The 14,971-nt window shown below is 33.2% G+C and overlaps 1 protein-coding gene and 1 pseudogene across 1 annotated transcript; one reads left to right on the forward strand and one right to left on the reverse strand.

Annotated features, from left to right (window-relative positions):
• Positions 1-609: 609 nt before the first annotated feature.
• Positions 610-2,105, forward strand: LOC145616756 (alkane hydroxylase MAH1 pseudogene; annotated as a pseudogene).
• Positions 2,106-9,459: 7,354 nt separating this feature from the next.
• LOC145618201 (serine/threonine-protein kinase OXI1-like) lies at positions 9,460-11,199 on the reverse strand. The gene is made up of 2 exons (XM_081672982.1): positions 10,747-11,199; positions 9,460-10,537 (listed from the first exon to the last, which is right to left on the reverse strand). Exons 1-2 carry the CDS (start codon positions 11,124-11,126, stop codon positions 9,571-9,573), a joined length of 1,347 nt encoding a protein of 448 aa, XP_081529108.1. The 5' UTR covers positions 11,127-11,199; the 3' UTR covers positions 9,460-9,570.
• Positions 11,200-14,971: the final 3,772 nt, after the last annotated feature.

The following is a 14,971-nucleotide window of genomic DNA, read 5'->3' on the forward strand; positions in this document are numbered from 1 at the left end:
AAGTTTTTTTTTTCTTTTTTTAGTATTTTTTCTTTTTTTTTTATCTAAACGCCAAGGAGAGTATGTCACTTGAGTTTTCATCCGCATTAGATCGAAAAAAATATTACCATTACAATATGTTGATGAGTAATCTTCCCAAACAACACGTTTAAGTATACTAAATGGTGCGTTTTGTGTGCGGTCAGCCATATCATGTGGTCGCTTGTAAAAAAACAAAGTAATTCCTATAACGCTAACTGAGTAACCTCTATAACACTGGTGAAATAACCCATATAACACTAATTAAGTAACCTTTATAACATTAATAAAGTAACTTCCATGCTAGTTGGCCACACGGTGTGGCCAGCCACATATAAAAGTTGTTGATTTTTAAAAGGGACGGAGAGAGCGAGGAAGTAGCATATACTACCTCTGTTACACATTATTTGCAACGATTAGACATTTTTCCTCTCTATCTTATGTCAAATCGTTGCAAATAATGTGTAAAGGAGGTAGTAGAAACTTTTCTGTATTTTTCTATATAAAGAACTCTTTCACATAATGATGAACCATAAGCCCATTAAACTCTCCCACCAAACCTTACAAAGAACTTTAATTTCTTAGCAAACAATGACATACTTGGTTATCTTTACTTTGCTCATCTCGTTGTTTATTTTTTGCCACTTCTTCCGCAACAAAAATGGTATCCCAACTAATTGGCCTCTTGTTGGGATGCTTCCTGCACTCTTCCAAAATTTTCACAGAATCAATGAATTTTTAATTGAAATTATGGAGAAATCATCTGAGCTAAAGTTTCTATTTAAGGGCCCTTGGTTCAGCAACATGAACTTTATAATTACCGTTGATCCTTCCAACTTTCACCATGTGCTTAGCAAGAGCTTCGGAAATTATGTCAAAGGTCCTAAATTTAACGAAATTTTCGAATATCTTGGAGATGGGATCTTTAACTCAGATTCTAGTTTGTGGCAGTATCATCGAAGATTGGCTCATTCTTTCTTCGGCCATCCCAAATTCAATTCAATTTTTATTATGAAAATTTGGGAAGAGATAGAGAGTAGACTCATCCCATTGCTCGATCATGTCTCTAAGCATGGTGTTGAAATCGATTTGCATGATGTGTTTAAAAGGTTTGGTTATGATAATGTATGTCACATTCTCTTGGACTATGACCCTAAATTTCTCACACTCGATTTGGCACCTATTCCACTCTTGCAAGCCGTGAATGATGTAGAACAGGTGATTTTTCGGCGTCATGCTATGCCAACATCTATGTGGAAATTTATAAGATGGTTGGGTGTAGGAGAAGAGAAATACCAAAAAGATTGCCAGATTATTTACGATTTCACTAACAAGATGATAGCTATGAAGAGAGCAAAAAGAAAACTAAGTGTTCCTAAAGAAGAAAGTGAGGTAATATTCGACGACTTATTGACAATTTATTTGAATGAGGTAGAATATCACACAACTCCAATAAATACTAGCAATGGTGATGAGTTTTTAAAGGATGCGTTTTTAAATTTTTTCATAGCAGGAGGTGATACAACTAGTGTTGCTTTATCTTGGTTATTTTACCTTCTTACCAAGAACCCCCTTGTTACTAATAAGATTAGAGAGGAATTAAATGCTATAATGGTAGAAAAAGACGTGATAATAATAATAATAACGACGATTTTGTAAGGAAGTTTACTAAGCACAAAAATGAGCTAGTGTATCTTCGTGGTGCAGTATGTGAAACATTAAGATTATATCCATCTGTACCATTCAACCACAAGAATTCGGATGAATCGGACATACTTCCTAGTGGTCATCAAATGAAACCGAATATGCAAATCATCTTCAACATGTATGCACAAGGAAGGATGAAATCAATTTGGGGAGATGATTGTAACGAGTTTAAGCCCGAGAGATGGATAACGGAACGAGGAAACATTAAGTTCGAGCCTTCATACAAGTTTTCGGTTTTTGGGGCAGGGCCGAGGATTTGTCAAGGAAAGGACATGGCTTTAACCCAAATAAAGATTGTAGCAGCTGCCATAATTCAAAGGTATGATATAGAAGCTGTCCAAGGACATCAAGTTGTTCCTAATGTCTCCCTTAAACTTTAAATGAAGCATGGTTTTAAGGCTAAAATTGTTCGATGTTAATAGTGATCAAGTGCGTGATTGTTGAAGATGTCGCATATATACAATGAATATTTTTTTTCTTGACAAGTCGCATACAATGAATTTGATGTAATTGTTCATTGTATTGTGAATTTGCATTGCTTCTATGATTAAAATGAGAGTGATTTTTTTTTTTTTTTTTTTGGTGGTAACAAATGTGTTACAGAAATAAATAAAATTTAAAGTGTAGCTAATAGTTTATATCCAATTAAAACTTATTTTTAGCGTATATGTTAGCATTAATATGAAACAGAGGTTGTATGAGTGTATAAGAATGAACTTCTTTAGTTTCATAGGTAACACCCAACACTACAATTTACAGTATGGGCTTGTTTGGCAATTGGCTTTAATTATGGTTTTTGGCTTTTTATGTGGTCAATTAGCCAATATATGTTTAAGTTAATTATTTGGTATTTTTGTTGCCTAAAAAGCTAGCCAGGACATTCGGCTAAAAGCTAGAAAGACCAGCTTTTTTTTTGTATTGGTTGTTAGCCATTATACTTACACTTACATTTATATCCTAACAGGCTAACAGCTAACTTTATTAAACATATCTATTTAAGAGCCGATAAAACAACCAACATATAAAGCCAACACAAGTAGTTGTTCAAACCAGCTAATCAAGGGAAATAGCTAGCAGCCAGCCTACCAACAGTCAATTGCCAAACAAGCGATATCTACAACTCTCTCTATATTTTATTACTTGATCCACTTTTCTTTTGCGGCCGTATTTTATTACTTGCTCCATTTCATTTATGAAAATCTTTCATAATATTTTACTAACTTTTTCACTCCTAGTGTACCCCCAACTATCATACTTTAATATTTCTAGATTCTCTCTCCTTCCAACTATCATACTTTATTTTTCCATCAAGGCACCAACCCCACTTTATTCATATTTTGTTACTTTCTACTAAAGGTGGGCATGGACCGTGCCGGCACGCGAGTAGCACGGGTCCGGCACGGCACGGTGGCCCACTTGTGGGACGTGGGCCGTGTCGTTGTGTTTACGGCACGGGCACGATCATCGGCACGCCGACACGGCCTGCCAACACGTTATTTTTATAATATATACACACACACACACACACATATATATATATATACATATATTACACAGCCCGGCACGTGGGTGGGCCGTGCCGTGTCGTGCCGTGCAAAACAAGCCCCACCCCGGCACGGCACAGTACGATGCCCATCTTTACTTTCTACTGTTTTTCCTAAAATTCTCTGCATAGAGAAATGGAGCAAGTAATAGAATACAGAGGGAGTATGGTTTTAAAAACCATCGGAAATTATCTATTTTCCGACGGTTTTTGACCATCGGAAATTTCCTATGGCTTTTAAACCATCGGAAATTTCCTATGGCCATAGGAAATCATATATTTTCTGACGGTTTTTAAAACCATCGGAAATTTCCGATGGCTAAAGCCATAGGAAATACACTTTTCGATGCTTATTAGGGTCGTTGGAAATTTCCGATGGCTTGATCCATCGGAAAAATTATTAAACCATCGAAAATTTCCGATGGCTTATAAAACCATCGGAAAATATGTATTTTCCGACGGTTTTAGGTGGCCATCGGAATGATTCCATCGGAAATGGCGTGTTTTCTTGTAGTGTTTGACGCCATGTGGGGCCCATTAACCACCTTTTCCCGCCATTTCTTTCTTTCTCACTCAAATTTCTCATTCTCATGTAGTGTGATCCTCAAAATTGGAGAAAAACTTCATTATTATGGGCCCTTGGTTCTCCAACATGAACTTCATTACTAGCGTTGATCCTTCCAACGTTCACCATGTGTTTAGCAAGAGCTTCGGAAATTATATCAAAGGCCCTAAATTTAAAGAAATTGTAGAATTTCTTGGAGATGGGATCTTTAACTCGGATTCTAGTTTGTGGCAGTACCATCGAAGATTGGCTCATTCTTTCTTCGGCCATCCCAAATTCAATTCAAATTTTATGGCGATAATTTGGGAAGAGACGGATAGGTGACTCATTCCATTATTGCTCGACAATGTCTCTAAGCGTGGTGTTGAAATCGACTTGCAAGATATATTCAAAAGGTTTACTTATGATAATGTACAATTTATTTTGAAATAAAGGCTCTCTCGCTTCTCCTCTCCTCTCCTATTCTTTCCTTCTCTCTTCTAGGGTTTCTCCAAAATCTTGGTCGTTTAGGCCGGAAATAGTCTAATTCCCTTTTCCCTTAATTTTCTTTAGTTTTGCTATTTAGGTTTCAATAAATCTACACTAGTAGTGTAGATATTCGTCCGTCTCCCTATGGTGGAGTCGTTAGTTTTTGTTAGTTTAGTTCTTTGTTTACGTTTAGGGTTTGTTTGTGTGTTAGGGTTTATCAAAAAGTAATCATCTTTTGCCCTATTGTCAGTTTGTTGATAAAAATTTGTTCGGGATTGCAGCGGTTGTCAAGTTTTCGAATGCGTTCAAGTGAATCAGATGAAAATCATCCTTACGCCTACAACAAATTGTTAGACTGTCTCTCCGAAAAGGCTGTATATTCCAGCGATGTGTGCGAGGGATGTACCGCAGTGCAAGATCTTTCAACGATCGTAGCTTTGATGAAGGAAACCCTAGTTTGATTCAATTTTATGTATTTGTTAATTTAGATTTCATTTGTAGGTGCTGGATGGCTTTTTATTAATAAATTGATTTGCTTCAAAAAAATAAAATATTTTGAAATTGTTTTAAAGAAATAAAGCAGATTTGTTTGTGTAGCTAATTAAAAAAATTTGGCCAATTAAAACTCATTTATTGTCTACTTGTTATTATCATTATGAAAGGAGGTTAGGTTGAATAAGGGTCTGTTCACATTTACTTAATTTCAGTTCAGTTCAGTTCAGCTCCAATCAGTTCAGTTCAGTTCAACTCTTAATTTCCCTCTCACATAAAATATTCATTTCAGCTCAATTCAGTTCAGTTCAGCTCTAATCAGTTCAGTTCAGTTCAGTTCAGCTCCAATCAGTTCAGTTCAGTTCAGTTCAGTTCAGCTCAGTTCAGTAAATATGAACAGACTCTAAGTGTATAAGAATGTAATTGCATACAAAAAATTATGTGGAAAGTTTGGTTGACCAAGGCAGGGTGGGGGTAAGTTAATTTTCATGCTCGGTAGGAATATCAATTTTTCAAGGAATTTCCCTTTTTCACATTTTTACTTTTAAATGTTTATCATAAAACTACCCAAGAATAAATATACTTCTCGTGAATTTATATTTTCCCATCATTAAATTGCAACCAAATAAGGTCTTAATATATACTTCCTCCGTTTTCTTTTACTTGCAACACACCTTTTAAGCACGCAGTTTTAGGAGATAATTAGTGAGGGTAAACGAGCGATTTTATCAATATAATTTTTACCCGAAAATTAGAATAGGGTTAAGTGTTATTTGTAAAAATTATAATGCAAAATTTGTCCGTTTTCATTACATAAATCCGACCTCAAAACACGTGTCACAAAGCTGTGTTGCAAGTAAAAGAAAACGGAGAAAGTATACTTTTTGGTGTTTATATATAATACGACGTATGTTACTTTCTTTGTATGATTTGTAAAGATTAAAGACTACTATCAATTGTATGTCTCGGTAATCATGGGTTGAATTGGGCTTTACCTAAAAAAATCGGCCCATTTTCTTTCTTTCAACAATGGAGTTGTTTTCCACGTCTAATCCTTGGCTTTTATCATTGTCATTGTTGAATTGTTTACATTTTACATAAATCTTATTTTTTGAGCATCAGGTTTGTTCCTTTTTTGTGTGTGTTGAATTGTTGATAGTTTGATACAATACAATACAGTACGTAGTTTTTATGGACAAGGTTTTGCTTAGCTCTCAAGAGGCACTACTTTTGGGCTTTTGTTGTGCTTTTAATACGGGCTATAATGACCCAATTATGTTTGGGCTTGAGACCCTTGCAAGAAAAAAGCCCAAAAATAAAAAAAATAAATAAATAAATAAAAATAAAATAAAAAAGTATGAGGCTGGCTAAGTGGCTAATGGCTATTCCCCGTCAAATAGGGGTAAGCATAACAGGGTACCCTATTAAAATTCCCGGAACCGAAACAGAAAATTGTTGCAACAAGTTCCTCAAAATTGGGGACCGGAATCGAAACCTGTTAGACAGGTTCCTGGAAATTGCGAACCAGAATCAGAGCCTACAGGTTCCGGTTTCGATTTTGAGTACCCTGTTTAGTAAAATTTTTTTTTTTTTTTTTTTTTTTTTTGCAGATTTTCATATAAAAAAACTAGATGGTTATTAGTTTAAAGTGTTTATAACTCGCAAATAAAACAAACTAATAGTAATTAATGAAAAATTTTAAAGCATATATTTATAATTGTAATTTTGATATTTATTAAAATCGATGTAAAATTTAAACTTAAGTGACACTTTTATCAGGTTACAGGGTACCCTATAGGATCAATAAAAGCGAATACCCCCTAAAGTTGGGATTATTCAATAATAATCTAAAGTTGGGATTATTAAAAGTAAATGCCTTAAAGTTGGGATTATTTTCACCAATTTTTCCAAATAAAATAAGATAAAATAATCAAATCTTATTCATACTCGTACTAAATAAGTTGAAAGAGTAAATTTTAATTGTTAATATCTTAGTAACCAACTTTTCCCCATGCCGTATAATTAAAACTCGTCTTAATTGAGTTTCACATGGCATTTGAATTTAATTGCGAGCTACTAAAGTGTTTTTTTTTTTTTTTTTTTTGACAGGAGCTACTAAAGTTTTAGCAACATGCTTTTAAACTAGTCAATTTAAGCAGCTATAGTTTATTGTAGGGCTACGACCTCACCTAACAAAACTGATTATTCATACTAATGATTGATTAAGAATCTTAAAAAGTGATTTGATGTTATAAAATGGAGATTAATTCCCAGGAAACGTTAACGAAATCATGCCCCAAAAGAAATTACCAAACTATAGGACTGTACGAAAAGTATACATGTATATAATTTTATTAAAAACTACAGTATATAATAGGAGTAGCTCAGTATCTTGCATTAGTTTATTTTTTTGGGGGGGAAAAATAGTATCTTGCATTGTTATTGTTGTTCCACTTATATATAAAAACAAATATTGGCAATTTATTTTGTTAGGAATTATTTCCAATACCTTGATCAATCAGTTGTACCAAGAATATATGCCAGCAACGGTCCAAATCTAGATATATTACTTTTACATGATATCATATCATATCATAATTTTTTTGCTTAAATATTCTCATATCTCTTTTTTCAGATTCGGGATAACAAAATATGAGCGAGTGATCATACAATGGAATCCACTAATGTATGTTTTCAGGTTGTTAGTTACATTTGATATAAGTAATCCATAGCTAGTACAAGGGGTTTTTTTTTTTTTTTTTGGACAATAGTAGTACAAGTTATTAGCTTAGTCATGTTGGATTAATGGTTGTATGGTGTACATTGTTTTTCCCTAATCTTTTGTTAATTTAGCATACGTTAACAAAAGTTTAGCAGGAGAAGACGAGTAGGATATTATAATATAACAAGAAACAAAGTTAATTAGTTCATTGAAATAGTTATTAAGTTAGCGTTCTATATCTTAACCTTGTTGTATAATATATTGGTAGGTCATGGTACACCAAGGTTTCATTCAATAGTTATTTGAGTCATTTTCAATTTATCAAGATCCTCTTGCATTGGAATGATAGATGCATGAAGTGACTACCACACAAATCTTGTACTACTTTTGTTTCGTATTAATTGCAACGATTTGACATAAATTAGAGGGAAAAAATGTCTAGTCGTTACAAATAATATGAAATGGAGGCAGTACTCAGGCAAATCTTGATAAATCATTAACATGATTATAATCTTTTTGAATGAAAGGCTAGGTCTTCAACTTTGCAACGAACTTTAATTTGTAGTGAGATCGAGCTTCCTCTAGAACATCTTTTAAGCTTACCCCTTATTCATTACCTTTTTCTCAACCCTTCTAACATGAGTAAATTAACAAGAAACAAAATTTTCAACAAACTTTTAAGATATGGATAACGAACTACATTTAATTTTGTTTTTTTCGTCAAGTCAAGTGAATAGTTTGATGTTGTCCTTTTCTTATAATAGCATATTGTCAACAACAATTTTGACAAATTAAAAGTTTCTTTGATATGTGGTTTGAATGAAGTATCTATAAATTGACAACTTATAAAAGTAGCTATTGTGGCAATTTTAGCAACGAAAACTTTATGTGGGTAATGAAGTCGACTATCATATAATCTGTGATGCTTAATGGATATTGATTTGCAACACGAATTGACTAAATTTTAGAGCACAAAGTGTATGGTGAATTGTAGTACGACTTGGTGACATTATCCACAGATATTTTAACAAATTTTGGTGATTATTTTCAAGAATCACAATTATTTATCATGCACACTTAATAGAAAATGACACTGCTATCCACATTATATGAGCATGATTGATGATTATTCCACACGATTTTTACGTGATCTTAGTAACCATTATATGAGAATATTCTCATAAAATATTCTTTTGTTGCAATTAATAAGAAACGAGGTAGTAACTATTTATATAGCATAATAGTTACTACCTCGTTTCTTATTAATTGCAACAAAAGAATATTTTATGAGAATATTTTATGTTCACAAATAATTGTTACAAGTGAATAATATTCAATATATATTTTGGAACAAAGAAAGTAAAACCCTATAAAGACACAAAAGGAATATTGTTATAAAAATAAGGTTTTATAAGCCAAACATTCATACTGTTACATGATTTTTGGTGTTGAAAAGGCACCACAAAGGCGCAAAAGGAAGTGAGAATTGACTCTTTAATTTGAATATCACTTCTCAAATTTTCGACAATTAAAGATATGATTACATGTCATTGAGGCATTTAACATGAAAATTTCTTGTCAACATTCCACAACTACACCTTATGTATTTAACGATTGAAAAAATTACACCTTGTAAACGATTGGTACAGGAAGAATATACTTTTATCGATCAAGTTGTATTACTTTGAAACGAAAAGAGAATATTATAAAAAACACTACTAATATTTTAAAAACTAAAATTTCTTTTATATGTTCTAATAGAATAGATACCTTGATTTCTAATACAAAAGTATACAACACATTATATTATCTTTTAATTCTCATCAAATTATATACACACTCCAATTACGACAATTAATAATAAACTTATAATTCTTCAAAAAAAATAATAAACTTATAAAGAGTGCAACAAAATCCACAAAACTACAAAGAATCAACCTTTTTTTATATACTTTGTTGAATTCCGCTTCTTTAATAAATTGAATTTTCTACTACAAAAAAGAATGCTTCATACAAAAAGGTAAAATAACTAACAAGCCAAGAATATGCAAAAATCTAAAAGACTAAAAAATTGCTTGAAATAGAAGGTTGCTCTAACCCTTCAACCCAAACACCTCTATTTTTAATTTCTTCATCTAATTTACCACAACTATTTTTACCACTATTATTTACCTCACAATTTTTATTTTTACCTTCACTTACATTTTTAACCACCTCTTCTTTCTTAAATATTCCATAAACAATACTCTCAACATCAATTGCTTTATTTCCATCTATACCCTCATTATCAACCTCTTCTTGATCAGGAATAAAAGGAGGCCTTTGTAGCCGTACGATCATCTCCCAATTAACCCCTTTAAAGAAATCATGACCCTTGATTTCCTCCAATGATATTCTTTGTTTTGGATCTTTCTCAAGTAATTTCCTAATCAAGTCTCTCAACGGCGTCGTTTCACCAACCAAATCAGGTGACTTTGATATGATTCTATAAAACGTTTCTTTCCTATTTACACCTCTAAACGGTGTCGTTCCATACAACATTTCATGTAAAACGACACCAAAACTCCACCAATCTACGGCGAAATCGTGACCGTTCCCTTGGATGATCTCCGGTGCCACGTACTCCTCCGTACCAACGAACGAGTTGGATTTACCCATTGTGTCTGACTCGAACGAGTTTTCTAACTCGTCCTCGGTTTCACCCGAGTAATTTTCTTCCATTGAAAATCTAGATTTACCGCATTGGTAAAACGCGGTAAATCTTGATAATTGCGACTTTTTCTTTTCTATCTCGGGTGTTTTTACTGATTCTGAATTCGAACTTGAACCCGACCTCAAACTTGAACTCGACCTCGACCGAGTTTTAGGCGATCTAGGAACGAGTTTAGTTGAAAGATCGAAATCTACCAACATAAGATGACCGTTTTCTTGAATCAATATATTCTCCGGCTTCAAATCTCTATAAACTATCCCTTTTTTGTGCAAATATTCCAATGCCAAAACAATTTCGGCCCCATAAAATCTGCCAAAACAAAAAACGAACAAACATTAATTATAATGATCGACACGTAATTTCCAATTGAATGTATTCAATGCTTACGGAAAAAAATAACAAACATTAAAATGCGTGATTTTATCATAAATTCCGTGATTAAACTACCGGACAAATTATATTTAATGCTTATAGTTAACCATTACGGATACGTAAAGCGAAACCCTGATCAAACTTACCTAATTATATCATCGGAAAACATCTTCTCAACTTGAAGTTTTCTTAGAGAATTGAGACTACCACCAGGGCAATAATCAATGGCATACCCAAAAACATTATCAGTTTCAAGAACCCCTTTAAGTTTAGGCAAAAGGGTGTGATTAAATTCCTTCAAAACTTGTTGTTCAAAAAATACTCTGTTTTGAACTTCAACAACCCCATTACTCTGTTTCTCTGTTTTGGATTTAATGGCGGATTTCAATACCACTTTTAACGCCAAATCTTCACCCAAATCATTGATTTTGACATGAAAAACAACCCCTTTTGCTCCTCTTCCAACTGGGCCGAAAACTTTGAGTTGATTTAATTCTAATTTTGGTACGATTGATTGTTCTTTCATCTCTGTTTTTCTCCTGAAATTTTGGGTATTTTTGTCAAAAATAAGGGTGTTTTAAGTGTTAGATTTGTGACTTGGGGAGGAAGAAATATGGTTTGAATATGAAGGTGCCAAGAAATGAGGGAATTTGTTGAAGAATCAGGAAGGTAATGATGTTATGGAGTACGTAATGTTATGCCCTGTTTCTAGAAGAAGGTGTGACCTTTTGATATGAAAAAATAATAAAGAAAATATAAAATAATGATATATATTCAAATCAAAGGGAGAGAAAATTGGGGTTGGTCAATAAATATAGGAGAGAGAATATGAGAATTTGTTTGGGAAGCAAGGTGTGTTCATTCTTCATTGTTCCCAAAGAACAAGGTTATGGGCCTTGTCATGGGTTTTATGTTTTTTTTTTTTTGTTTTTTTTTGTTTTGTGTACAAGTATTTTATAATGAGAGGTTGAAGACTAATTTGGAAAGGAGGTTAGGTGGTTCAAGGTTACATGTTATACTAGTATAAAGAATATTCATATTATGCCATTAAAGAAAGAATGTACATCTATATATTTGTAAATTATGGTCGACCAAATTGTTAGAAACATGGGTGCTTAAAAAACGGCCCGGTTTAATGTGGGTTAAAGAGAACTCGATCTGATCTTTTAATCGATAAATTTAATTTCGTGAATCACTGAAACACGCTCCCTTTTTACCAGATAACGCTCCTTTTTTAACATGTATGTACGAACTTGCCCTCTATATAAACCCTTTCATTATAATTTCGTTATTATTCAATTCCCAATACTTTACCACTTGCAACCATACCTCCCCAACTCCACCAGTAGCATTTGTCGAAGCAAATATGCCATATAATATGTCATTTGAAGTTGTGTATTTTTTTTAAAAAAAAATTAAAGAAATGCCAAGAAATTTTGGAACTCCAAAGGGGAACGCTTGGAATTTCCGAATCCCCTTGGAAGATCCAAAAATTCTAGACGTTTGCGTTTCTAAAGAAACACTTGGAATTTTCGGATCTTCCATGGGGATCTGGAAATTTTAGGCGTTCCCTCCTTAGAGTTCCAATTTTTCTAAGCGTTTTCTTATTTCCCCTTTTTTCGTGGTGTGTGGATGTTTTCTAGTTTTTTTTTTTTTTTTTTTTTTTTTGATATTTTATAATGAGAGGTTGAAGACTAATTTGGAACGGAAGTTTGGTGGTTCAAGGTTACAACATGTTATAAAGAACATTCATATTATGTCATTACAGAAAAAAGGACAATTTGAAAAATACAACCATCAATTGTTGTCAATTTTGACATTACCACATCAAGTTTTTTTAAATTGTATTTTACCACCTAGTTTATCAAAAACACAACCCCTCCGTGTTTTAATAGCTGTTACACTTTGAACGGAACATAGTTTAGACAATATAATTGACTTAAATAAAAAAAAAGTAAGTGCGGTAAAGAAAAATAGTGGAATAAATTTTTTATTGAGTAGTTTTGAATGTGAGAGAAGATAAATAATAAAGTAAGTAGTAGTGAGTTTGGGTGGGGACGATGAGAGAAGAGAGACATTATATTTAACACAAATTTTTGTATACGGCTGACCACACACATGGTGCGGCAGGGTTACTTGTATGGTGTTATTATTGGTTTTGTCAGGGGTTACTTGTAAGTGTTACTTGTATCCTGGGGTTACTTGTATGGGTGTTACTAGTTTAGTCAGGGGTTACTTGTAGGTATTATTTGTATTTTGTGGTTACTTGTAAGTTTTATTTGTATTCTGGAATTACTTGTATGGGTGCTACTGGTTTTGGTCAGGGGTTACTTGTAGGGTGTTACTGGTTTGGTGTGAGGTTTTGGTCTGGGGTTACTTGTAGGTGTTACTCAACCTCTACAAGTAATCCACACAACTAACCCCAAAATACAAGTAACCCTAGAATACAAGTATCATCCTACAAGTAACACCTACATGGCTACAAGTAACTCCAGAAACAAGTAACCCAGAATACAAGCAACCCCTGCCGCACCATGTAGCCTGTCACACTGAAAAAGCTCTATCCCTACTTTATAAAAAGTGGAAACATACTCTTATGAACAGTGTGAAGACTATTATACCCTTAAAAAAGTTTATTTACATATTTACCCCAATTAAAATATGAAGACTATTATACCCTTAAAAAAGTTTATTTACATATTTACCCCAATTAAAATATTGAGACATTTGACCTTTGTTACTCTGTTCATCTTCTCCATTGAAAGCCTCAAATAAAGTTTCTTTGTTTATCTTCCTCTTCATCATACCACCCAAAACTCCTCATTTTTCAACTTTCCTCTCTGTTTTTATGCTCCTACTTTCTACCAGGTTCACCAACCAACCCCTTTTCTGGTTGCCGAAAATTGCGGAAATATAAATCATCTCGCCGGAAACGCCTTGAAGTTGACACGTCAATCTCCATTGATCCAGTGCCACGGTCACCACCCACCACCACAATAAGGATGTTGACCCATTTTCTGCTTCCGGAAGTGGTGAGTGCATTATTATTAGAAATAAAGTTGTTTTCTTTGCTTGATTTTTCTTAATTTATCTATCAAGAGCTTTTTAATTGATACGCTTTAAAATTACTAAGTTTAATTTTTGTTGTTATTGTTTTGTTCAATATTGTTTATGATCTTGATTGATGATATTGGCATGTATCGAAAATGGAGGTGTGGTAATCATTAAGAAATGGACTATGCTCATCGAATTGAATTAACAATCGAAAAGTTTTTTTGGTTTGAAGAGCACATTTGTTAAAAATGAAATTTTAATAAACATCTGTTCAATTTCCATTTTAATTTCTGATGTTAGGTTTAATTTTTGATTTACTTTTAGGCCTGCCGAATCCGCAAATTGTTAATTACCCAAGCTTCAAGCTTATTCTTGTTTAGGCAGTAGGGTAATGGTATGGAGTTGTAAAGATTTTAAGCACTCTCAAGTCTATCAGTGCAGCCATGGAACATTTTAGTTATATGTCTATCACTTAAGTAGTAAATCTTGTAATTTCTTGAGTTTATATAGTAATACGTATTACTTCCTCCGTTTCTATTTAGTTGAAGCGTTTGATTTAGGCACATATATTAAGGAGATGAGAGAGAATAATAGAGAATGAAAAAACAAGTGGGGTAGCTTGTAAATGCTAGGTAAAAAATTTACCTAAAAAGGAAACGTGTCAACTAAAAAGAAACTTCCTAAAAAGGAATACGTGTCAACTAAAAAGAAACGGAGGTAGTATTTCATTTGTAAATCTTGTTCCTTTTCTCAGTTTAAATTTACATCAATATTCATATTATTGATCTATCCTCACTTGAGTAAAACAAAACATGATCTTACATAATCTATTGTATCAAAATTTTGTTTGTAGGTTTGAACTTTTATATTTTATACTGGTGGATGAGAAGGAGCCATATTAGATGTTGTTTACAAGAGGCTTAAATAAAAGGCATACATCAAGCCATCAAGGACAACAAATTTTACAAGGTAGAGTATATTATATGAAGGGGTATTATAGATAAGATGGTATTATACGAGGGGAAATGGAAAGCATTGGAGAGGATGGTATGGTTGTTCCCTTGTTGAAGGAGATGTGTGTGGTGAAGAGCTTCTTACATGATGCCTTGAGCATTCTTCAGATAATAGCGGTTTCAATGTCGTTAATTCTCTTATTGATGGCTTGATGCTTCATTCACTCTTTTATTGGTGATTGGTATAGATGCTTGTCAAACCATATTTGTCATCATAGTCACCTTAATTCCCCCAGCCCCCACGATGGTTTATGCTTTTAAGAAGGTGCAAGATACATACACTGTAAATTCATTATTGTTCGAT

Source organism: Chenopodium album, chromosome 26 (assembly GCF_948465745.1).
Source record: "Chenopodium album chromosome 26, dcCheAlbu1.1, whole genome shotgun sequence".
NCBI lineage: Eukaryota > Viridiplantae > Streptophyta > Magnoliopsida > Caryophyllales > Amaranthaceae > Chenopodium > Chenopodium album.

What these genes read in the sequence shown, in the direction of transcription:
- LOC145618201 (XM_081672982.1), bottom strand. Translation starts at nt 11,126, where the DNA reads ATGAAAGAACAATCAATCGTACCAAAATTAGAATTAAATCAACTCAAA. An exon ending in TTTTCCGATGATATAATTAG is followed by an intron (nt 10,538 to 10,746) that starts GTAAGTTTGATC and finishes TTGTTTTGGCAG; the next exon opens with ATTTTATGGGGCCGAAATTG.